Raw genomic sequence first — 23,871 nt, 5'->3', positions numbered from 1 at the left:
CATGAAACATTTTTTGTGTGTTGTGTCAATGGCATTACCAGGACATCAGTGATACTATTGCAGCAGAGTTACAAGAAAACATGATATTTGGAAAAGACAAACAAAGATAGAGAATTTCTAATTTCCACTGCTGAGGAATTTCCCATTCTCCTTCCCAGCATCCCTCAGAGAGTGATGCAAGCCCGTCCTTAAAAGCAGCTACTGTACTGTAGGTGCTGTCAGTGATGAGGTAACAGTGGCCTAAGTGAGTATAAATAGCAGCAGGTTTTACACATTCAACCATCAGACAGGAGAAGAAGTCAAAGGAGCTGACAAGAGTCATCAAAAGAGTGAAAGAATTGAAACCTTAAAGCAGTCAAACCCTCCTAAGATGAAGACATTCAGTGTTGCAGTTGCAGTGGCCGTCGTGCTCGCCTTCATTTGCCTTCAGGAGAGCTCTGCTGTCCCAGTCACTGAGGTAACAACTTGACTTCAATCATTTCATTTGCTTATTAGCTGTGAATGTTTTGTCCAAATACTGAGACGTTGTTCCTAAAAGTACAAAATTCATTACCAGGTGCAAGAGCTGGAGGAGCCAATGAGCAATGAATATCAAGAGATGCCAGTGGAATCGTGGAAGGTACATTGAGTTAAATGAATGAATGAAGTCAGATACCATGAGCCAGTTCTAATGGAAGTGGATGCATTTTCACTGCAAAGTGCTCTGATGCTCTCTCCAGAAGAAATGATCAGAGCAGGAGAGAGAATAAACAGAGTGAGAGATGATGCTGGAGATGAACACCTTGCTCATGTCTCTTGTCTTTCACACAGATGCCGTATAACAACAGACACAAGCGTCACAGCAGCCCCGGTGGCTGTCGCTTTTGCTGCGGTTGCTGTCCTAATATGAGCGGATGTGGTGTCTGCTGCAGGTTCTGAGGATTCCTGCTCCAGCCTGGAATTTACACAGCTTCTACACAGTACTCCTGGTTGTAAATATCTGAGGATGTTACTGGATTACATGTGTGCTCAGTGATGTGACTGAATCATCCAAACACTGCTTAATATCTGCAGATTCTACTGTGTATTATCATAATAAAGTTCAATTTCACTGATATATAATGTGTGAACATGTTCTTTTACCATTGTTTTAGTCTTATAACAATCTGGTGTGACTTGTGAGAGTTAACTTTTCTTTCAACTGTGTGTCAAATGCATCTCCTGGTTTAACATGTCTCTCACACACAAACCAGAATACAGTGAAGACCTAACATTTGTAGTGGAAATTTTGTATTTTCACAAACATAAAACATTGCAGTTGGGTGTAAAAACAGGACTATGCACAATTTTACAATAAATGAACTAAATTAAAACACCACTGACCTGCATGCAGTCACAGATCCCAAAAGAGGTGATGTCCTGAGTTTAATGGCATTTTGTCAGATGAAGTGCAGTTTACATCTACAACAGAAAATGACATATGGTGGGTTTTTAGTGCCAAATACTTTCTATCATATGTGAAGGGACTGAAACTTATTTCTTGTTCAAGTGATGATACAGTCTGTATGTTTGTTGTCAGAAAATGTATTGTAGAGTTTAGCTCACTTAAAAACAGGAGAATAACAAAGTACAGCTGATGAGAACAGTTGTATTTACATTGTTATCATATTTGCATATTGAGTATAATTTAGACTTAATGTGTATTTTTCATGTTCAGAAGCTCAAATTTCCAATGAGTTGACTGAGAGAAAACTCAATCAAACAAATGTGATTAACTTAATGGAAGCTAAGAACCTACTTCATAAAGTCAGTGTTAATGAGTTGGCGTCAGTATTTAGACACTGTTACAAATAAATTCCATATTTACACACATTGGAGAAAAACATATTCTGTAAATTCTGTTATCATAATTAGCGTGCTAACCAAAGCACAAGCTAACTATCGATGTCTTTTTGGGGGAAAAAAGTTTAAATCCATATTTAAAAAGACTGATAACTGGTTGAGCAGGGTTAATGGCTAACATAACATTACACAGAAACTAGCCAACCATTTGGGGTAAAGGATTCTGTTTGACTTCTGTTCTATCAGGGTTTCCATCCAAATGCACACAATTTAACTAATAAACCACACAGGAAGAAGAATGATTGAGAAAAGTTTAAAAAGATTAAGGCATGTGGCTCAAAAGGTAGAACAGGTCGTCTGCTAATCAGAAGGTTGGTGGTTCGATCCCCAGCTCTTCTCGCTGCATGTTGAAGTATCCTGGAGCAAGATAGTTAGACTTAGACTTCTCTTTATTGATCCCTTTGGGATGACTCCCGCAAGGAAATTCGATTTCCAGCAGCTTACAAAACACTTGTATAGAAAATAAAAGATGTATTAAAAATACAGTATAAGATAAACAATAAACTCTTAGCTAAATATAGAAAGTAAACAATAAACTCTTAGCTAAATATAGAAAGTAGAGATAAGAATAAAAGTAAAATAAAATTCACAGAAAATAAAATAAAATAAAATAAATGTAGAGAACTGTATAGAGGATAAATATAGATAAATAAAGATAAAATATATAGGACTGTATATGGCATTGTGTTATTATACAGTGGATAAATGACATCAGCAGAAATTAGCAGTTAAATTAAATTATAGCACTTAAGCGGTGGATTAAGTTATTGCACAAAAAAGGAGAAGAAGAGTGTCCAGGTATGTATGAGTAGATTATTATTGCACAGTGAGTGGCTACCGCTCCTTCCCTTCTGTCCTCTTTACCGTACGTCCCCCCCCAGTGAGGAGTTGTAGAGTATGATGGCATGAGGGACAAAGGATGGCGTTGTCAATAATGTCCAGCAGTTTGTCCAGTGACGTCCTCTCTGCCACCGTCACCAGTGAGTCCAGCTTTATCTAGTCTGGAGGTGTCCTTCTTGGATATGCTGCACAGTGTAGAAGAGGACGCTGGTAACCACAGACTGGTAAAACATCCACAGCAGTTTGCTGCAGATGTTGAAAGACCCCAATCTCCTAAGGAAGTACAACCTGCTTTGTGTCTTCCCGTACAGGTGGCTGGTGTGTGTTGTCCAGTCCAGTTTATTATCCAGCCACAGCCTGAGGTATTTGTATGATTGCACAGCCTCCATCTCAGCTCCCTCTAGCAGGACTGGTCGCGGTCTTGGTCTGGACCTCCCAAAGTCAATGACCAGCTCCTTCGTCTTAGAGGTGTTGAGCTGTAGATACTGAACCCCACATTGCACTTGATGCTGTGCATCAGTGTATGAATGTGTTTGAATAAATTACTCTCTGTTTGTGATGGCCTTTGTCATCATTGTATGAATAGGTGAGTGTTGAATTTAGTGTACAGCGCTTTGAGAGGTCTGGAGACTACATGATCTTCAATAGATGCTGAAGGTTGTGCTCTCTGTCACATCAATGACATTTATTTTAAAGCCTGGATAGTCAGATGTATCCAACAGCTGTAGAGCTGTTTGTTGACACAGGTGTCAAAGTCAGGGATTTTAGTTATTGCACATCATAGGCCTCTTTGGAAAGACTGAAGTTACTGAAAATTCACTTGGCCCCTGACTTGTATTTTATATGACACTGATCTATTAACAATTGATAACATATTCCAGGACATCAGTGTCAATATATTGCAGTTAAGGTATAAGAAAACGAAAGGATTTACAAAATCTGCTGTTATTTTAATATTGTATGATATGCATCTTCTTTATTGTATATAACTGAAAGATACTAGAAGTGCAGAATAAGTACTGTATAACCATACACTCTGTGATAGAACTGCCTTTGCAATAAAAGATATAAATGTTAATGATTGAAACGTGGAACAGACAAACAAAGATAAAAAATTCCTGATTCCCACTGCTGAGAATTTTCTCCATTCTCCTTCCCAGCATCCCTCAGAGAGTGATGCAAGCCTGAAAAGCAGCTACTGTACTGTAGGTGCTGTCAGTGATGAGGCAACAGCGGCCTTAGTGAGTATAAATAGCAGCAGGTTTTACACATTCAACCATCAGACAGGAGAAGAAGTCAAAGGAGCTGACAAGAGTCATCAAAAGAGTGAAAGAATTGAAACCTTAAAGCAGTCAAACCCTCCTAAGATGAAGACATTCAGTGTTGCAGTTGCAGTGGCCGTCGTGCTCGCCTTCATTTGCCTTCAGGAGAGCTCTGCTGTCCCAGTCACTGAGGTAACAACTTGACTTCAATCATTTCATTTGCTTATTAGCTGTGAATGTTTTGTCCAAATACTGAGACATTGTTCCTAAAAGTACAAAATTCATTACCAGGTGCAAGAGCTGGAGGAGCCAATGAGCAATGAGTATCAAGAGATGCCAGTGGAATCGTGGAAGGTACGTTGAGTTAAATGAATGAATGAAGTCAGATACCATGAGCCAGTTCTAATGGAAGTGGATGCATTTTCACTGCAAACTGCTCTGATGCTCTCTCCAGAAGAAATGATCAGAACAGGAGAGAGAATAAACAGAGTGAGAGATGATGCTGGAGATGAACACCTTGCTCATGTCTCTTGTCTTTCACACAGATGCCGTATAACAACAGACACAAGCGTCACAGCAGCCCCGGTGGCTGTCGCTTTTGCTGCAATTGCTGTCCTAATATGAGGGGATGTGGTGTCTGCTGCAGGTTCTGAGGATTCCTGCTCCAGCCTGGGATTTACACAACTACTATTAAATATTCATTTAAACTTTTTCAGTCAACTTTACAACATTTCCACTGTACTCTTCGGTGTAAATATTTGAGGATTTTACTGGATTACATGTGTGTTCAGTGATGTGACTGAATCATCCAAACACTGTGTTTAATATCTTCAGATTCAACTGTGTTTTGTCATAATAAAGTTCAATTTCACTGATATATAATGTGTGAACATGTTCTTTTAACAATGTTTTGTCTCATAATAATCGGGTGTCAGTTGTGAGAGTTACCTTTCTTTCAACTGTGTGTCAAATACATCTCCACATTTCTGTCACACATAAACCAGAATACAAAGTCATAAGGGATCAGCCTTTTGACTATGAGATGGCTGCTCTACCTACTTAGCTATGCTGCCCACCTCCACCTTCTCATTTAGCTACCTAGCCATTACCTATCTATCACCTTTACTAAATGACTAAAATATTTATGCAGAATTTACTCCATTAACTAGCCATTTACTAATTTACCTAGTTCATTACCCAGCCTCAATTACTGAGCCAGTTGCTAGGCTGGGGGAGCAGGGGTTTGAATCATAAACCTTCTGACTACCCAGCAGTTTACTCAATCACCTAGTCGTTTACCCAGGTACTTGGCCCTTTACTCAGTAACCCAGCCATTTACTCGGTTACCTATCCATTTACTCCATTACTTAGCCTTCTGCTCAATTACATAGGAATTTACTCCATTACCTTGCCATTTACTAATTTACCTAGTTCATTACACCCAGTTTTTCTTGAATCTTCAATTCTTAACAATTCAAAAATGCATACTTTCAGCTAGAACCTCCATTCAAACTCTCAAAGAAATTTTAGCAATCACTCAACTTTCAAATCCAATTAAAATGTTTTAAAACATTCAACTCAGAAAGAATATACAATGGAGGATGATTATTATTATTTAATCACACACGACCATCTTTGTGCAAAATTGGCAGGGGTGGACCTAGATAAGTGGTATGGGGTGGCAGCTGTCATCCTAAAAAATGCCTGGCCATCCCAGTTTTGTAACATGTTAAAAAACAAAAAAAATATAATAATGTGTTATGGCCACATTTTAGAGTAGGGTTTTAATGAAAATAGATGTGTTTTTGGAAATGTGTCTGAAGATAAGGAAACAATTTATTAATGTCACCTTTAGATTTTAATGCAATACAAATGTGAGCTAAAATATCTAAAATATCAAATTTTAATATATGTGATTGGTTGCAATTAAATATAATAAAGCATATACATATGTCTGCCACCCCTTAAAATCTCCATGCTACCCTCTAGCCAGCCCATCTCCACACTTGACACCAGCTCATTATAAAACAAAAACAATGTTAAAAGGACACGTTCACACATAATATGTTCATTATATGTTTATTCAAGTTTATTGTGACAATCTGCAGGTATGTAGCATAGTTTTTGGATGATGCAGTCATATCACTGAGCACACATTAACAACCACGTGACCAAATCCAGTAACATCCTCAGATATTTACAACCAGGAATACAGTGGAAATGTTGTAAAATTGACTGAAAAAGTTTAAATGAATATTAAGTAGTAGCTGTGTAAATCCCAGGCTGGAGCAGGAATCCTCAGAACCTGCAGCAGACACCACATCCGCTCATATTAGGACAGCAACCGCAGCAAAAGCGACAGCCACCGGGGCTGCTGTGACGCTTGTGTCTGTTGTTATACGGCATCTGTGTGAAAGACAAGAGACATGAGCAAGGTGTTCATCTCCAGCATCATCTCTCACTCTGTTTATTATCTCTCCTGTTCTGATCATTTCTTCTGGAGAGAGCATCAGAGCAGTTTGCAGTGAAAATGCATCCACTTCCATTAGAACTGGCTCATGGTATCTGACTTCATTCATTCATTTAACTCAACGTACCTTCCACGATTCCACTGGCATCTCTTGATACTCATTGCTCATTGGCTCCTCCAGCTCTTGCACCTGGTAATGAATTTTGTACTTTTAGGAACAACGTCTCAGTATTTGGACAAAACATTTACGGCTAATAGGCAAATGAAATGACTGAAGTCAAGTTGTTACCTCAGTGACTGGGACAGCAGAGCTCTCCTGAAGGCAAATGAAGGCGAGCACGACGGCCACTGCAACTGCAACACTGAATGTCTTCATCTTAGGAGGGTTTGACTGCTTTAAGGTTTCAATTCTTTCTCTCTTTTGGTGACTCTTGTCAGCTCCTTTGACTTCTTCTCCTGTCTGATGGTTGAATGTGTAAAACCTGCTGGTATTTATACTCACTTAGGCCACTGTTGCCTCATCACTGACAGCACTTAGTTGCATCACTCCCTGGGTGATGCTTATTAAACTTAATTTTCTTAAAGGTCCGGTGTGTTACATTTCTGAGGCTCTATTGGCAGAAATTGAATATATATGTATGAATTCATTAGTGCATAATCACCTGAACATAGGAATTGTGTTTCAATCACCTTACAATTAGCCTTTTATATGTACAGGTGCTGTGGGTGGCCTTCCATGGAGTCCAACATGTTGAACAACAATGTTTCTACAGTAGCCCAGAGCAGACAAACCAAACACTGGCTATAATTAGGGCTATCTGCGTTTTTAACAACTTTTGCAGCCACCCCAGTTTCTCCTTCACATATTGGAGGGGAACGTGAAGTTTATTCTATATAATGAATAAATAAATATAGAGGCTGCACTTAGGGTGCCTTTATTGACAGGTATAAGAATAAATACACAATAAAAAAATATAAAAGTTTGGTGTGTGTATAGGTAACCCTTCTTTCCTTGGCTCTCTTAATATCTGCTATTTTAAGTTTATCTAACATTTTTGAAATGAACAGATAAGGACGAAGACAAACACATTATCATCACGGTTGCATTATTTGTACTTGGACTTTTTATTTTGATGACAAATAAATGGCACGCACAATGCACAAAACATATTTTTCCAAAAAACATGAAACATTTTTTGTGTGTTGTGTCAATGGCCTTACCAGGACATCAGTGATACTATTGCAGCAGAGTTACAAGAAAACATGATATTTGGAAAAGACAAACAAAGATAGAGAATTTCTAATTTCCACTGCTGAGGAATTTCCCATTCTCCTTCCCAGCATCCCTCAGAGAGTGATGCAAGCCCGTCCTTAAAAGCAGCTACTGTACTGTAGGTGCTGTCAGTGATGAGGTAACAGTGGCCTAAGTGAGTATAAATAGCAGCAGGTTTTACACATTCAACCATCAGACAGGAGAAGAAGTCAAAGGAGCTGACAAGAGTCATCAAAAGAGTGAAAGAATTGAAACCTTAAAGCAGTCAAACCCTCCTAAGATGAAGACATTCAGTGTTGCAGTTGCAGTGGCCGTCGTGCTCGCCTTCATTTGCCTTCAGGAGAGCTCTGCTGTCCCAGTCACTGAGGTAACAACTTGACTTCAATCATTTCATTTGCTTATTAGCTGTGAATGTTTTGTCCAAATACTGAGACGTTGTTCCTAAAAGTACAAAATTCATTACCAGGTGCAAGAGCTGGAGGAGCCAATGAGCAATGAGTATCAAGAGATGCCAGTGGAATCGTGGAAGGTACGTTGAGTTAAATGAATGAATGAAGTCAGATACCATGAGCCAGTTCTAATGGAAGTGGATGCATTTTCACTGCAAAGTGCTCTGATGCTCTCTCCAGAAGAAATGATCAGAGCAGGAGAGAGAATAAACAGAGTGAGAGATGATGCTGGAGATGAACACCTTGCTCATGTCTCTTGTCTTTCACACAGATGCCGTATAACAACAGACACAAGCGTCACAGCAGCCCCGGTGGCTGTCGCTTTTGCTGCAATTGCTGTCCTAATATGAGCGGATGTGGTGTCTGCTGCAGGTTCTGAGGATTCCTGCTCCAGCCTGGAATTTACACAGCTTCTACACAGTACTCCTGGTTGTAAATATCTGAGGATGTTACTGGATTACATGTGTGCTCAGTGATGTGACTGAATAATCCAAACACTGCTTAATATCTGCAGATTCTACTGTGTATTATCATAATAAAGTTCAATTTCACTGATATATAATGTGTGAACATGTTCTTTTACCATTGTTTTAGTCTTATAACAATCTGGTGTGACTTGTGAGAGTTAACTTTTCTTTCAACTGTGTGTCAAATGCATCTCCTGGTTTAACATGTCTCTCACACACAAACCAGAATACAGTGAAGACCTAACATTTGTAGTGCAAATTTTGTATTTTCACAAACATAAAACATTGCAGTTGGGTGTAAAAACAGGACTATGCACAATTTTACAATAAATGAACTAAATTAAAACACCACTGACCTGCATGCAGTCACAGAGCCCAAAAGAGGTGATGTCCTGAGTTTAATGGCATTTTGTCAGATGAAGTGCAGTTTACATCTACAACAGAAAATGACATATGGTGGGTTTTTAGTGCCAAATACTTTCTATCATATGTGAAGGGACTGAAACTTATTTCTTGTTCAAGTGATGATACAGAGACTGTATGTTTGTTGTCAGAAAATGTATTGTAGAGTTTAGCTCACTTAAAAACAGGAGAATAACAAAGTACAGCTGATGAGAACAGTTGTATTTACATTGTTATCATATTTGCATATTGCGTATAATTTAGACTTAATGTGTATTTTTCATGTTCGGAAGCTCAAATTTCCAATGAGTTGACTGAGAGAAAACTCAATCAAACAAATGAGATTAACTTAATGGAAGCTAACAACCTACTTCATAAAGTCAGTGTTAATGAGTTGGCGTCAGTATTTAGACACTGTTACAAATAAATTTCATATTTACACACATTGGAGAAAAACATATTCTGTAAATTCTGTTATCATAATTAGCATGCTAACCAAAGCACAAGCTAACTATCGATGTCTTTTTGGGGGAAAAAAGTTTAAATCCATATTTAAAAAGACTGATAACTGGTTGAGCAGGGTTAATGGCTAACATAACATTACACAGAAACTAGCCAACCATTTGGGGTAAAGGATTCTGTTTGACTTCTGTTCTATCAGCGTTTCCATCCAAATGCACACAATTTAACTAATAAACCACACAGGAAGAAGAATGATTGAGAAAAGTTTAAAAAGATTAAGGCATGTGGCTCAAGAGGTAGAACAGGTCGTCTGCTAATCAGAAGGTTGGTGGTTCGATCCCCAGCTCTACTCGCTGCATGTTGAAGTATCCTTGAGCAAGATAGTTAGACTTAGACTTCTCTTTATTGATCCCTTTGGGATGACTCCCGCAAGGAAATTCGATTTCCAGCAGCTTACAAAACACTTGTATAGAAAATAAAAGATGTATTAAAAATACAGTATAAGATAAACAATAAACTCTTAGCTAAATATAGAAAGTAAACAATAAACTCTTAGCTAAATATAGAAAGTAGAGATAAGAATAAAAGTAAAATAAAATTCACAGAAAATAAAATAAAATAAAATAAATGTAGAGAACTGTATAGAGGATAAATATAGATAAATAAAGATAAAATATATAGGACTGTATATGGCATTGTGTTATTATACAGTGGATAAATGACATCAGCAGAAATTAGCAGTTAAATTAAATTATAGCACTTAAGCGGTGGATTAAGTTATTGCACAAAAAAGGAGAAGAAGAGTGTCCAGGTATGTATGAGTAGATTATTATTGCACAGTGAGTGGCTACCGCTCCTTCCCTTCTGTCCTCTTTACCGTATGTCCTCCCCCCCCCCCGAGTGAGGAGTTGTAGAGTATGATGGCATGAGGGACAAAGGATGGCGTTGTCAATAATGTCCAGCAGTTTGTCCAGTGACGTCCTCTCTGCCACCGTCACCAGTGAGTCCAGCTTTATCTAGTCTGGAGGTGTCCTTCTTGGATATGCTGCACAGTGTAGAAGAGGACGCTGGTAACCACAGACTGGTAAAACATCCACAGCAGTTTGCTGCAGATGTTGAAAGACCCCAATCTCCTAAGGAAGTACAACCTGCTTTGTGTCTTCCTGTACAGGTGGCTGGTGTGTGTTGTCCTGTCCAGTTTATTATCCAGCCACAGCCTGAGGTATTTGTATGATTGCACAGCCTCCATCTCAGCTCCCTCTAGCAGGACTGGTCGCGGTCTTGGTCTGGACCTCCCAAAGTCAATGACCAGCTCCTTCGTCTTAGAGGTGTTGAGCTGTAGATACTGAACCCCACATTGCACTTGATGCTGTGCATCAGTGTATGAATGTGTTTGAATAAATTACTCTCTGTTTGTGATGGCCTTTGTCATCATTGTATGAATAGGTGAGTGTTGAATTTAGTGTACAGCGCTTTGAGAGGTCTGGAGACTACATGATCTTCAATAGATGCTGAAGGTTGTGCTCTCTGTCACATCAATGACATTTATTTTAAAGCCTGGATAGTCAGATGTATCCAACAGCTGTAGAGCTGTTTGTTGACACAGGTGTCAAAGTCAGGGATTTTAGTTATTGCACATCATAGGCCTCTTTGGAAAGACTGAAGTTACTGAAAATTCACTTGGCCCCTGACTTGTATTTTATATGACACTGATCTATTAACAATTGATAACATATTCCAGGACATCAGTGTCAATATATTGCAGTTAAGGTATAAGAAAACAAAAGGATTTACAAAATCTGCTGTTATTTTAATATTGTATGATATGCATCTTCTTTATTGTATATAACTGAAAGATACTAGAAGTGCAGAATAAGTACTGTATAACCATACACTCTGTGATAGAACTGCCTTTGCAATAAAAGATATAAATGTTAATGATTGAAACGTGGAACAGACAAACAAAGATAAAAAATTCCTGATTCCCACTGCTGAGAATTTTCTCCATTCTCCTTCCCAGCATCCCTCAGAGAGTGATGCAAGCCTGAAAAGCCACTACTGTACTGTAGGTGCTGTCAGTGATGAGGCAACAGCGGCCTTAGTGAGTATAAATAGCAGCAGGTTTTACACATTCAACCATCAGACAGGAGAAGAAGTCAAAGGAGCTGACAAGAGTCATCAAAAGAGTGAAAGAATTGAAACCTTAAAGCAGTCAAACCCTCCTAAGATGAAGACATTCAGTGTTGCAGTTGCAGTGGCCGTCGTGCTCGCCTTCATTTGCCTTCAGGAGAGCTCTGCTGTCCCAGTCACTGAGGTAACAACTTGACTTCAATCATTTCATTTGCTTATTAGCTGTGAATGTTTTGTCCAAATACTGAGACATTGTTCCTAAAAGTACAAAATTCATTACCAGGTGCAAGAGCTGGAGGAGCCAATGAGCAATGAGTATCAAGAGATGCCAGTGGAATCGTGGAAGGTACGTTGAGTTAAATGAATGAATGAAGTCAGATACCATGAGCCAGTTCTAATGGAAGTGGATGCATTTTCACTGCAAACTGCTCTGATGCTCTCTCCAGAAGAAATGATCAGAACAGGAGAGAGAATAAACAGAGTGAGAGATGATGCTGGAGATGAACACCTTGCTCATGTCTCTTGTCTTTCACACAGATGCCGTATAACAACAGACACAAGCGTCACAGCAGCCCCGGTGGCTGTCGCTTTTGCTGCAATTGCTGTCCTAATATGAGCGGATGTGGTGTCTGCTGCAGGTTCTGAGGATTCCTGCTCCAGCCTGGGATTTACACAACTACTATTAAATATTCATTTAAACTTTTTCAGTCAACTTTACAACATTTCCACTGTACTCTTCGGTGTAAATATTTGAGGATTTTACTGGATTACATGTGTGTTCAGTGATGTGACTGAATCATCCAAACACTGTGTTTAATATCTTCAGATTCAACTGTGTTTTGTCATAATAAAGTTCAATTTCACTGATATATAATGTGTGAACATGTTCTTTTAACAATGTTTTGTCTCATAATAATCGGGTGTCAGTTGTGAGAGTTACCTTTCTTTCAACTGTGTGTCAAATACATCTCCACATTTCTGTCACACATAAACCAGAATACAAAGTCATAAGGGATCAGCCTTTTGACTATGAGATGGCTGCTCTACCTACTTAGCTATGCTGCCCACCTCCACCTTCTCATTTAGCTACCTAGCCATTACCTATCTATCACCTTTACTAAATGACTAAAATATTTATGCAGAATTTACTCCATTAACTAGCCATTTACTAATTTACCTAGTTCATTACCCAGCCTCAATTACTGAGCCAGTTGCTAGGCTGGGGGAGCAGGGGTTTGAATCATAAACCTTCTGACTACCCAGCAGTTTACTCAATCACCTAGTCGTTTACCCAGGTACTTGGCCCTTTACTCAGTAACCCAGCCATTTACTCGGTTACCTATCCATTTACTCCATTACTTAGCCTTCTGCTCAATTACATAGGAATTTACTCCATTACCTTGCCATTTACTAATTTACCTAGTTCATTACACCCAGTTTTTCTTGAATCTTCAATTCTTAACAATTCAAAAATGCATACTTTCAGCTAGAACCTCCATTCAAACTCTCAAAGAAATTTTAGCAATCACTCAACTTTCAAATCCAATTAAAATGTTTTAAAACATTCAACTCAGAAAGAATATACAATGGAGGATGATTATTATTATTTAATCACACACGACCATCTTTGTGCAAAATTGGCAGGGGTGGACCTAGATAAGTGGTATGGGGTGGCAGCTGTCACCCTAAAAAATGCCTGGCCATCCCAGTTTTGTAACATGTTAAAAAACAAAAAAATATAATAATGTGTTATGGCCACATTTTAGAGTAGGGTTTTAATGAAAATAGATGTGTTTTTGGAAATGTGTCTGAAGATAAGGAAACAATTTATTAATGTCACCTTTAGATTTTAATGCAATACAAATGTGAGCTAAAATATCTAAAATATCAAATTTTAATATATGTGATTGGTTGCAATTAAATATAATAAAGCATATACATATGTCTGCCACCCCTTAAAATCTCCATGCTACCCTCTAGCCAGCCCATCTCCACACTTGACACCAGCTCATTATAAAACAAAAACAATGTTAAAAGGACACGTTCACACATAATATGTTCATTATATGTTTATTCAAGTTTATTGTGACAATCTGCAGGTATGTAGCATAGTTTTTGGATGATGCAGTCATATCACTGAGCACACATTAACAACCACGTGACCAAATCCAGTAACATCCTCAGATATTTACAACCAGGAATACAGTGGAAATGTTGTAAAATTGACTGAAAAAGTTTAAATGAATATTAAGTAGTAGCTGTGTAAATCCCAGGCTGGAGCAGGAATCCTCAGAACCTGCAGCAGACACCACATCCGCTCATATTAGGACAGCAACCGCAGCAAAAGCGACAGCCACCGGGGCTGCTGTGACGCTTGTGTCTGTTGTTATACGGCATCTGTGTGAAAGACAAGAGACATGAGCAAGGTGTTCATCTCCAGCATCATCTCTCACTCTGTTTATTATCTCTCCTGTTCTGATCATTTCTTCTGGAGAGAGCATCAGAGCAGTTTGCAGTGAAAATGCATCCACTTCCATTAGAACTGGCTCATGGTATCTGACTTCATTCATTCATTTAACTCAACGTACCTTCCACGATTCCACTGGCATCTCTTGATACTCATTGCTCATTGGCTCCTCCAGCTCTTGCACCTGGTAATGAATTTTGTACTTTTAGGAACAACGTCTCAGTATTTGGACAAAACATTTACGGCTAATAGGCAAATGAAATGACTGAAGTCAAGTTGTTACCTCAGTGACTGGGACAGCAGAGCTCTCCTGAAGGCAAATGAAGGCGAGCACGACGGCCACTGCAACTGCAACACTGAATGTCTTCATCTTAGGAGGGTTTGACTGCTTTAAGGTTTCAATTCTTTCTCTCTTTTGGTGACTCTTGTCAGCTCCTTTGACTTCTTCTCCTGTCTGATGGTTGAATGTGTAAAACCTGCTGGTATTTATACTCACTTAGGCCACTGTTGCCTCATCACTGACAGCACTTAGTTGCATCACTCCCTGGGTGATGCTTATTAAACTTAATTTTCTTAAAGGTCCGGTGTGTTACATTTCTGAGGCTCTATTGGCAGAAATTGAATATATATGTATGAATTCATTAGTGCATAATCACCTGAACATAGGAATTGTGTTTCAATCACCTTACAATTAGCCTTTTATATGTACAGGTGCTGTGGGTGGCCTTCCATGGAGTCCAACATGTTGAACAACAATGTTTCTACAGTAGCCCAGAGCAGACAAACCAAACACTGGCTATAATTAGGGCTATCTGCGTTTTTAACAACTTTTGCAGCCACCCCAGTTTCTCCTTCACATATTGGAGGGGAACGTGAAGTTTATTCTATATAATGAATAAATAAATATAGAGGCTGCACTTAGGGTGCCTTTATTGACAGGTATAAGAATAAATACACAATAAAAAAATATAAAAGTTTGGTGTGTGTATAGGTAACCCTTCTTTCCTTGGCTCTCTTAATATCTGCTATTTTAAGTTTATCTAACATTTTTGAAATGAACAGATAAGGACGAAGACAAACACATTATCATCACGGTTGCATTATTTGTACTTGGACTTTTTATTTTGATGACAAATAAATGGCACGCACAATGCACAAAACATATTTTTCCAAAAAACATGAAACATTTTTTGTGTGTTGTGTCAATGGCCTTACCAGGACATCAGTGATACTATTGCAGCAGAGTTACAAGAAAACATGATATTTGGAAAAGACAAACAAAGATAGAGAATTTCTAATTTCCACTGCTGAGGAATTTCCCATTCTCCTTCCCAGCATCCCTCAGAGAGTGATGCAAGCCCGTCCTTAAAAGCAGCTACTGCACTGTAGGTGCTGTCAGTGATGAGGTAACAGTGGCCTAAGTGAGTATAAATAGCAGCAGGTTTTACACATTCAACCATCAGACAGGAGAAGAAGTCAAAGGAGCTGACAAGAGTCATCAAAAGAGTGAAAGAATTGAAACCTTAAAGCAGTCAAACCCTCCTAAGATGAAGACATTCAGTGTTGCAGTTGCAGTGGCCGTCGTGCTCGCCTTCATTTGCCTTCAGGAGAGCTCTGCTGTCCCAGTCACTGAGGTAACAACTTGACTTCAATCATTTCATTTGCTTATTAGCTGTGAATGTTTTGTCCAAATACTGAGACGTTGTTCCTAAAAGTACAAAATTCATTACCAGGTGCAAGAGCTGGAGGAGCCAATGAGCAATGAGTATCAAGAGATGCCAGTGGAATCGTGGAAGGTACGTTGAGTTAAATGAATGAATGAAGTCAGATACCATGAGCCAGTTCTAATGGAAGTGGATGCATTTTCACTGCAAAGTGCTCTGATGCTCTCTCCAGAAGAAATGATCAGAGCAGGAGAGAGAATAAACAGAGTGAGAGATGATGCTGGAGATGAACACCTTGCTCATGTCTCTTGTCTTTCACACAGATGCCGTATAACAACAGACACAAGCGTCACAGCAGCCCCGGTGGCTGTCGCTTTTGCTGCAATTGCTGTCCTAATATGAGCGGATGTGGTGTCTGCTGCAGGTTCTGAGGATTCCTGCTCCAGCCTGGAATTTACACAGCTTCTACACAGTACTCCTGGTTGTAAATATCTGAGGATGTTACTGGATTACATGTGTGCTCAGTGATGTGACTGAATAATCCAAACACTGCTTAATATCTGCAGATTCTACTGTGTATTATCATAATAAAGTTCAATTTCACTGATATATAATGTGTGAACATGTTCTTTTACCATTGTTTTAGTCTTATAACAATCTGGTGTGACTTGTGAGAGTTAACTTTTCTTTCAACTGTGTGTCAAATGCATCTCCTGGTTTAACATGTCTCTCACACACAAACCAGAATACAGTGAAGACCTAACATTTGTAGTGCAAATTTTGTATTTTCACAAACATAAAACATTGCAGTTGGGTGTAAAAACAGGACTATGCACAATTTTACAATAAATGAACTAAATTAAAACACCACTGACCTGCATGCAGTCACAGAGCCCAAAAGAGGTGATGTCCTGAGTTTAATGGCATTTTGTCAGATGAAGTGCAGTTTACATCTACAACAGAAAATGACATATGGTGGGTTTTTAGTGCCAAATACTTTCTATCATATGTGAAGGGACTGAAACTTATTTCTTGTTCAAGTGATGATACAGAGACTGTATGTTTGTTGTCAGAAAATGTATTGTAGAGTTTAGCTCACTTAAAAACAGGAGAATAACAAAGTACAGCTGATGAGAACAGTTGTATTTACATTGTTATCATATTTGCATATTGCGTATAATTTAGACTTAATGTGTATTTTTCATGTTCGGAAGCTCAAATTTCCAATGAGTTGACTGAGAGAAAACTCAATCAAACAAATGAGATTAACTTAATGGAAGCTAACAACCTACTTCATAAAGTCAGTGTTAATGAGTTGGCGTCAGTATTTAGACACTGTTACAAATAAATTCCATATTTACACACATTGGAGAAAAACATATTCTGTAAATTCTGTTATCATAATTAGCGTGCTAACCAAAGCACAAGCTAACTATCGATGTCTTTTTGGGGGAAAAAAGTTTAAATCCATATTTAAAAAGACTGATAACTGGTTGAGCAGGGTTAATGGCTAACATAACATTACACAGAAACTAGCCAACCATTTGGGGTAAAGGATTCTGTTTGACTTCTGTTCTATCAGGGTTTCCATCCAAATGCACACAATTTAACTAATAAACCACACAGGAAGAAGAATGATTGAGAAAAGTTTAAAAAGATTAAGGCATGTGGCTCAAAAGGTAGAGCAGGTCGTCTGCTAATCAGAAGGTTGGTGGTTCGATCCCCAGCTCTTCTCGCTGCATGTTGAAGTATCCTGGAGCAAGATAGTTAGACTTAGACTTCTCTTTATTGATCCCTTTGGGATGACTCCCGCAAGGAAATTCGATTTCCAGCAGCTTACAAAACACTTGTATAGAAAATAAAAGATGTATTAAAAATACAGTATAAGATAAACAATAAACTCTTAGCTAAATATAGAAAGTAAACAATAAACTCTTAGCTAAATATAGAAAGTAGAGATAAGAATAAAAGTAAAATAAAATTCACAGAAAATAAAATAAAATAAAATAAATGTAGAGAACTGTATAGAGGATAAATATAGATAAATAAAGATAAAATATATAGGACTGTATATGGCATTGTGTTATTATACAGTGGATAAATGACATCAGCAGAAATTAGCAGTTAAATTAAATTATTGCACTTAAGCGGTGGATTAAGTTATTGCACAAAAAAGGAGAAGAAGAGTGTCCAGGTATGTATGAGTAGATTATTATTGCACAGTGAGTGGCTACCGCTCCTTCCCTTCTGTCCTCTTTACCGTACGTCCCCCCCGAGTGAGGAGTTGTAGAGTATGATGGCATGAGGGACAAAGGATGGCGTTGTCAATAATGTCCAGCAGTTTGTCCAGTGTCGTCCTCTCTGCCACTGTCACCAGTGAGTCCAGCTTCCTGCCGACCACAGAGCCGGCCCGCCTGATCAGTTTATCTAGTCTGGAGGTGTCCTTCTTGGATATGCTGCACAGTGTAGAAGAGGACGCTGGTAACCACAGACTGGTAAAACATCCACAGCAGTTTGCTGCAGATGTTGAAAGACCCCAATCTCCTAAGGAAGTACAACCTGCTTTGTGTCTTCCTGTACAGGTGGCTGGTGTGTTGTCCAGTCCAGTTTATTATCCAGCCACAGCCTGAGGTATTTGTATGATTGCACAGCCTCCATTTCAGCTCCCTCTAGCAGGACTGGTCGCGGTCTTGGTCTGGACCTCCCAAAGTCAATGACCAGCTCCTTCGTCTTAGAGGTGTTGAGCTGTAGATACTGAACCCCACATTGCACTTGATGCTGTGCATAAGTGTATGAATGTGTTTGAATAAATTATTCTCTGTTTGTGATGGCCTTTGTCATCATTATATGAATAGGTGAGTGTGGAATTTAGTGTACAGCGCTTTGAGAGGTCTGGAGACTACATGATCTTCAATAGATGCTGAAGGTTGTGCTCTCTGTCACATCAATGACATTTATTTTAAAACCTGGGTAGTCAGATGTATCCAACAGCTGTAGAGCTGTTTGTTGACACAGGTGTCAAAGTCAGGGATTTTAGTTATTGCACATCATAGGCCTCTTTGGAAAGACTGAAGTTACTGAAAATTCACTTGGCCCCTGACTTGTATTTTATATGACACTGATCTATTAACAATTGATAACATATTCCAGGACATCAGTGTCAATATATTGCAGTTAAGGTATAAGAAAACGAAAGGATTTACAAAATCTGCTGTTATTTTAATATTGTATGATATGCATCTTCTTTATTGTATATAACTGAAAGATACTAGAAGTGCAGAATAAGTACTGTATAACCATACACTCTGTGATAGAACTGCCTTTGCAATAAAAGATAAAAATGTTAATGATTGAAACGTGGAACAGACAAACAAAGATAAAAAATTCCTGATTCCCACTGCTGAGAATTTTCTCCATTCTCCTTCCCAGCATCCCTCAGAGAGTGATGCAAGCCTGAAAAGCAGCTACTGTACTGTAGGTGCTGTCAGTAATGAGGCAACAGTGGCCTTAGTGAGTATAAATAGCAGCAGGTTTTACACATTCAACCATCAGACAGGAGAAGAAGTCAAAGGAGCTGACAAGAGTCACCAAAAGAGTGAAAGAATTGAAACCTTAAAGCAGTCAAACCCTCCTAAAATGAAGACATTCAGTGTTGCAGTTGCAGTGGCCGTCGTGCTCGCCTTCATTTGCCTTCAGGAGAGCTCTGCTGTCCCAGTCACTGAGGTAACAACTTGACTTCAATCATTTCATTTGCTTATTAGCTGTGAATGTTTTGTCCAAATACTGAGACATTGTTCCTAAAAGTACAAAATTCATTACCAGGTGCAAGAGCTGGAGGAGCCAATGAGCAATGAGTATCAAGAGATGCCAGTGGAATCGTGGAAGGTACGTTGAGTTAAATGAATGAATGAAGTCAGATACCATGAGCCAGTTCTAATGGAAGTGGATGCATTTTCACTGCAAACTGCTCTGATGCTCTCTCCAGAAGAAATGATCAGAGCAGGAGAGAGAATAAACAGAGTGAGAGATGATGCTGGAGATGAACACCTTGCTCATGTCTCTTGTCTTTCACACAGATGCCGTATAACAACAGACACAAGCGTCACAGCAGCCCCGGTGGCTGTCGCTTTTGCTGCAGTTGCTGTCCTAATATGAGCGGATGTGGTGTCTGCTGCAGGTTCTGAGGATTCCTGCTCCAGCCTGGGATTTACACAACTACTATTAAATATTCATTTAAACTTTTTCAGTCAACTTTACAACATTTCCACTGTACTCTTCGGTGTAAATATTTGAGGATTTTACTGGATTACATGTGTGTTCAGTGATGTGACTGAATCATCCAAACACTGTGTTTAATATCTTCAGATTCAACTGTGTATTGTCATAATAAAGTTCAATTTCACTGATATATAATGTGTGAACATGTTCTTTTAACAATGTTTTGTCTCATAATAATCGGGTGTCAGTTGTGAGAGTTACCTTTCTTTCAACTGTGTGTCAAATACATCTCCACATTTCTGTCACACATAAACCAGAATACAAAGTCATAAGGGATCAGCCTTTTGACTATGAGATGGCTGCTCTACCTACTTAGCTATGCTGCCCACCTCCACCTTCTCATTTAGCTACCTAGCCATTACCTATCTATCACCTTTACTAAATGACTAAAATATTTATGCAGAATTTACTCCATTAACTAGCCATTTACTAATTTACCTAGTTCATTACCCAGCCTCAATTACTGAGCCAGTTGCTAGGCTGGGGGAGCAGGGGTTTGAATCATAAACCTTCTGACTACCCAGCAGTTTACTCAATCACCTAGTCGTTTACCCAGGTACTTGGCCCTTTACTCAGTTACCCAGCCATTTACACGGTTACCTATCCATTTACTCCATTACTTAGCCTTCTGCTCAATTACATAGGAATTTACTCCATTACCTTGCCATTTACTAATTTACCTAGTTCATTACACCCAGTTTTTCTTGAATCTTCAATTCTTAACAATTCAAAAATGCATACTTTCAGCTAGAACCTCCATTCAAACTTTTAAAGAAATTTTAGCTATCACTCAACTTTCAAATCCAATTAAAATGTTTTAAAACATTCAACTCAGAAAGAATATACAATGGAGGATGATTATTATTATTTAATCACACACGACCATCTTTGTGCAAAATTGGCAGGGGTGGACCTAGATAAGTGGTATGGGGTGGCAGCTGTCACCCTAAAAAATGCCTGGCCATCCCAGTTTTGTAACATGTTAAAAAACAAAAAATATATAATAATGTGTTATGGCCACATTTTAGAGTAGGGTTTTAATGAAAATAGATGTGTATTTGGAAATGTGTCTGAAGATAAGGAAACAATTTATTAATGTCACCTTTAGATTTTAATGCAATACAAATGTGAGCTAAAATATCTAAAATATCAAATTTTAATATATGTGATTGGTTGCAATTAAATATAAAAAGCATATACATATGTCTGCCACCCCTTAAAATCTCCATGCTACCCTCTAGCCAGCCCATCTCCACAATTGACACCAGCTCATTATAAAACAAAAACAATGTTAAAAGGACACGTTCACACATAATATGTTCATTATATGTTTATTCAAGTTTATTGTGACAATCTGCAGGTATGTGTGAGCCGTGCTAAGGGTGGATAAATTAAAACACAAGTGCCGACAACGCCACCTAGGTTTAACTGAGGCCTAGGACCTCTTAGGATCACCAAATTAAAGTTAGGGTAAACAGGTTCTTTTATGTCGGGGAGAGCAGTAAACAGTGTTATTTTTAAAACAATGAGTACAGCCAGTGGAACACAGTTGAACACAATTTATTTTAAAATAAGTAAAAACAACTAAAAGCTCTACCTTCAAATAAACTAAACAAAAGAACACAAACAACTAAAACCCAGCTAAAATAATGTGGCACGGATGGAGTGGGGGGTCAACAACGGCAGTCGCGGGTCCCTGGGGGGGACCACCTGCTCTTCACCTGGCTCCGCTCTTCGGCAGCCTGTCGAGGGAAACTCAGGGCCAGTCAATGTCCTTTAACAAGGCACAACTTTATATATTACACACTACACAAACACCGGTCTGAAACGGGACTTACGCGGGAGGGAGAAGTTTTACCTTCTCCCAATTATAGCCGCTAACGGTCGGTGTTTGCTCCGGTGTCTCTTCAGACCTCTTCCAGTGCGATGATCTGCTCTGTCTCTCTGTCTGCTTCCTGCTGTCCGGCCCGTTGTGACCTCCGTGTCCTCCCTCGTGCCCTCTGTGTCCTCCCTCGTGCCCCCCGGGTATCTTCCAGTGTCCTTTTTATCCAAGAACAGTCACTCCCCTCTCTGGGTGCCAGGTGTAAGTCCTTATGCTTGATTAAGGTATGTCTCCGGTGGGGAAGTAAAACCAACGTAACACAAACACACTTCAAAATAAAAGCATGCAATAATAAATAAGACAAAAACACAGCAAATTCAAAGTAAAAGCATGCTTAAATAAAATCAAACTTCCCCCCGTGACATCTCCCCACACTTTAAAGTTAGCAGTCCCTGCAACATGTTATGAGTCTCTATAACGGACTGGAGTTTGTCCAAAGTTTACCCTGGTGGAGCATCGTAGGGCACCCTCAGGTTCCACATTCACAGGCGGTATGGCTACCGGTGCTGGAAGGAACCCGTAGATCATGGGCTGGATGGGTCCCTGCATCTGGACAACCGGCTCAGTGGTTGGTAGCGGGACTTCGGTTGGGGGTACTGTACACACCTTAAGTGAGTTCCTATGGATATTTTGTATTCTGCCACCCTTCTCTGGCTGAATCTTGTACACAACCCCTGTATCCCCCACCTGCTCCAACACCACCCATGGCTCTGGGTCCCACCAAGTACACAACTTTCCTGCCCCTCGTCTGTTCCTATCTCGCACCCACACCCTTTCCCCCGGTAAAAGTGGTAACGCTTTGGCCCTCTTGTCATAGTGCTGCTTGTTCTGGGTGGCTGCACTCTCTATTCTTTGTTTAGCCAGGCTATAAGCTAAGGACAGTTTCTGCTGGTGGTCTTGTACCCACCCACCTACATCGTGCCTCATCTGTTGGGGACCTACACCTAATCCTACATCAACAGGAAGTCGCAGGTGTCGCCCAAACATGAGGAAGGAAGGGGTATACCCAGTCGCACTGTGTGTGGTGTTATTATAGGCGTGTGTCAGTTCGGGCAGATAGTCGGGCCAGTGAAATTGCTTAGACGTCTCTAAAGAGCGGAGCATATTTAACAAGGTCTGATTAAAACGCTCTGCACTGCCATTTCCTGCGGGATGGTAGGGAGTTGTGCGGCTTTTAGTTATACCATAGGTATCACAAAATTGTTTCATAAGTGCAGATTCGAAATTAGGTCCCTGGTCAGAATGGAAACGGGCGGGGCAACCAAATGGTTGGATCACATGGGTCCACAGGGCCTTTACTGTAGTCTGAGCTGTTTGATCTCGAGTGGGAATAGCCCAAGAAAAACGGGTAAACAGATCAGTAGCAACAAGAATGTTCTGGTAGGTGTCTGTGGGCCGACCTAAGGACAAAAAGTCCAACCCCACCACTTCTAAGGGGTAGGATACTGTGAATGGATTTAGGGGGCCTTAGGCTCCACCCTGTCTCGCTGCAGGTTACAGGCAACACAACCCTGCTGCAACTGACGTACCTCCCTCTCCATATCAGGCCAATAGAACCGCTGACGGATCCGGTTTAGGGTTCTCTCCACACCAGCATGGGCAGCGGCTTCATGGATCCTCTTCCAAACTTCTTGGCTCCTAGATTCTGGACACACAATCTGGAAACACACTTCGTGTGTGTGCGGGTCAATCATTTTACGACACAGTATTTTGCTTTTAACCTGAAGTTTTCGCTTTTGTTGCAACAGTCTCTGGGCTCTAAGGGACAATGTCAGGCGCTCTGGTCTCGTCGGTATCATTTGGGTTTCCACATACCTCTTAATGATTTGAAGGTCCGCATCACCAGCTTGTGCCTCCTCCCACTCTCTGCCTGTCCACTCCTCTTCACCTCCCTCAGGGGTCAGTTCAATGGCTGCCGTGACTGGAACGGTTTCCAGCTCAAGG

General features: G+C 39.7%; 4 protein-coding genes across 17 annotated transcripts; 1 reads left to right on the top strand and 3 right to left on the bottom strand.

The window, feature by feature from the left end:
- The first annotated feature begins 232 nt into the window (after nt 1–232).
- Nucleotides 233–20,180, top strand: LOC127366615 (hepcidin). 14 transcript variants are annotated; one of them, XM_051405738.1, is made up of 3 exons: nt 233–457; nt 557–619; nt 811–1,101. In XM_051405738.1, exons 1-3 carry the CDS (start codon nt 371–373, stop codon nt 916–918), a joined length of 258 nt encoding a protein of 85 aa, XP_051261698.1. In that variant the 5' UTR covers nt 233–370; the 3' UTR covers nt 919–1,101. The 14 variants fall into 14 exon arrangements, with proteins under 14 accessions (XP_051261698.1, XP_051261687.1, XP_051261696.1 ...); XM_051405727.1 differs by lacking the exons at nt 557–619; nt 811–1,101 and adding exons at nt 4,275–4,337; nt 4,529–4,777 and having other exon boundaries at nt 265–457; XM_051405736.1 differs by lacking the exons at nt 233–457; nt 557–619; nt 811–1,101 and adding exons at nt 3,982–4,175; nt 19,590–19,652; nt 19,844–20,180.
- On the bottom strand, nt 6,051–6,906 carry LOC127366620 (hepcidin-like). The gene is made up of 3 exons (XM_051405742.1): nt 6,743–6,906; nt 6,581–6,643; nt 6,051–6,389 (listed from the first exon to the last, which is right to left on the bottom strand). The coding sequence occupies exons 1-3, from the start codon at nt 6,827–6,829 to the stop codon at nt 6,282–6,284; spliced, it is 258 nt and encodes an 85-aa protein (XP_051261702.1). The 5' UTR covers nt 6,830–6,906; the 3' UTR covers nt 6,051–6,281.
- LOC127366621 (hepcidin-like) lies at nt 13,695–14,550 on the bottom strand. The gene is made up of 3 exons (XM_051405743.1): nt 14,387–14,550; nt 14,225–14,287; nt 13,695–14,033 (listed from the first exon to the last, which is right to left on the bottom strand). Exons 1-3 carry the CDS (start codon nt 14,471–14,473, stop codon nt 13,926–13,928), a joined length of 258 nt encoding a protein of 85 aa, XP_051261703.1. The 5' UTR covers nt 14,474–14,550; the 3' UTR covers nt 13,695–13,925.
- A 1,810-nt stretch (nt 20,181–21,990) lies between the features above and the next one.
- LOC127366613 (uncharacterized protein K02A2.6-like) lies at nt 21,991–23,389 on the bottom strand. Its single transcript, XM_051405720.1, has one exon. It carries the CDS (start codon nt 23,134–23,136, stop codon nt 22,330–22,332), a length of 807 nt encoding a protein of 268 aa, XP_051261680.1. The 5' UTR covers nt 23,137–23,389; the 3' UTR covers nt 21,991–22,329.
- Nucleotides 23,390–23,871: the final 482 nt, after the last annotated feature.

Source organism: Dicentrarchus labrax, unplaced genomic scaffold, assembly GCF_905237075.1.
Source record: "Dicentrarchus labrax unplaced genomic scaffold, dlabrax2021, whole genome shotgun sequence".
Lineage (NCBI taxonomy): Eukaryota > Metazoa > Chordata > Actinopteri > Moronidae > Dicentrarchus > Dicentrarchus labrax.
The sequence above is the reverse complement of the archived record's forward strand: the minus strand, read 5'-3'. Positions and strand labels throughout refer to the sequence as shown.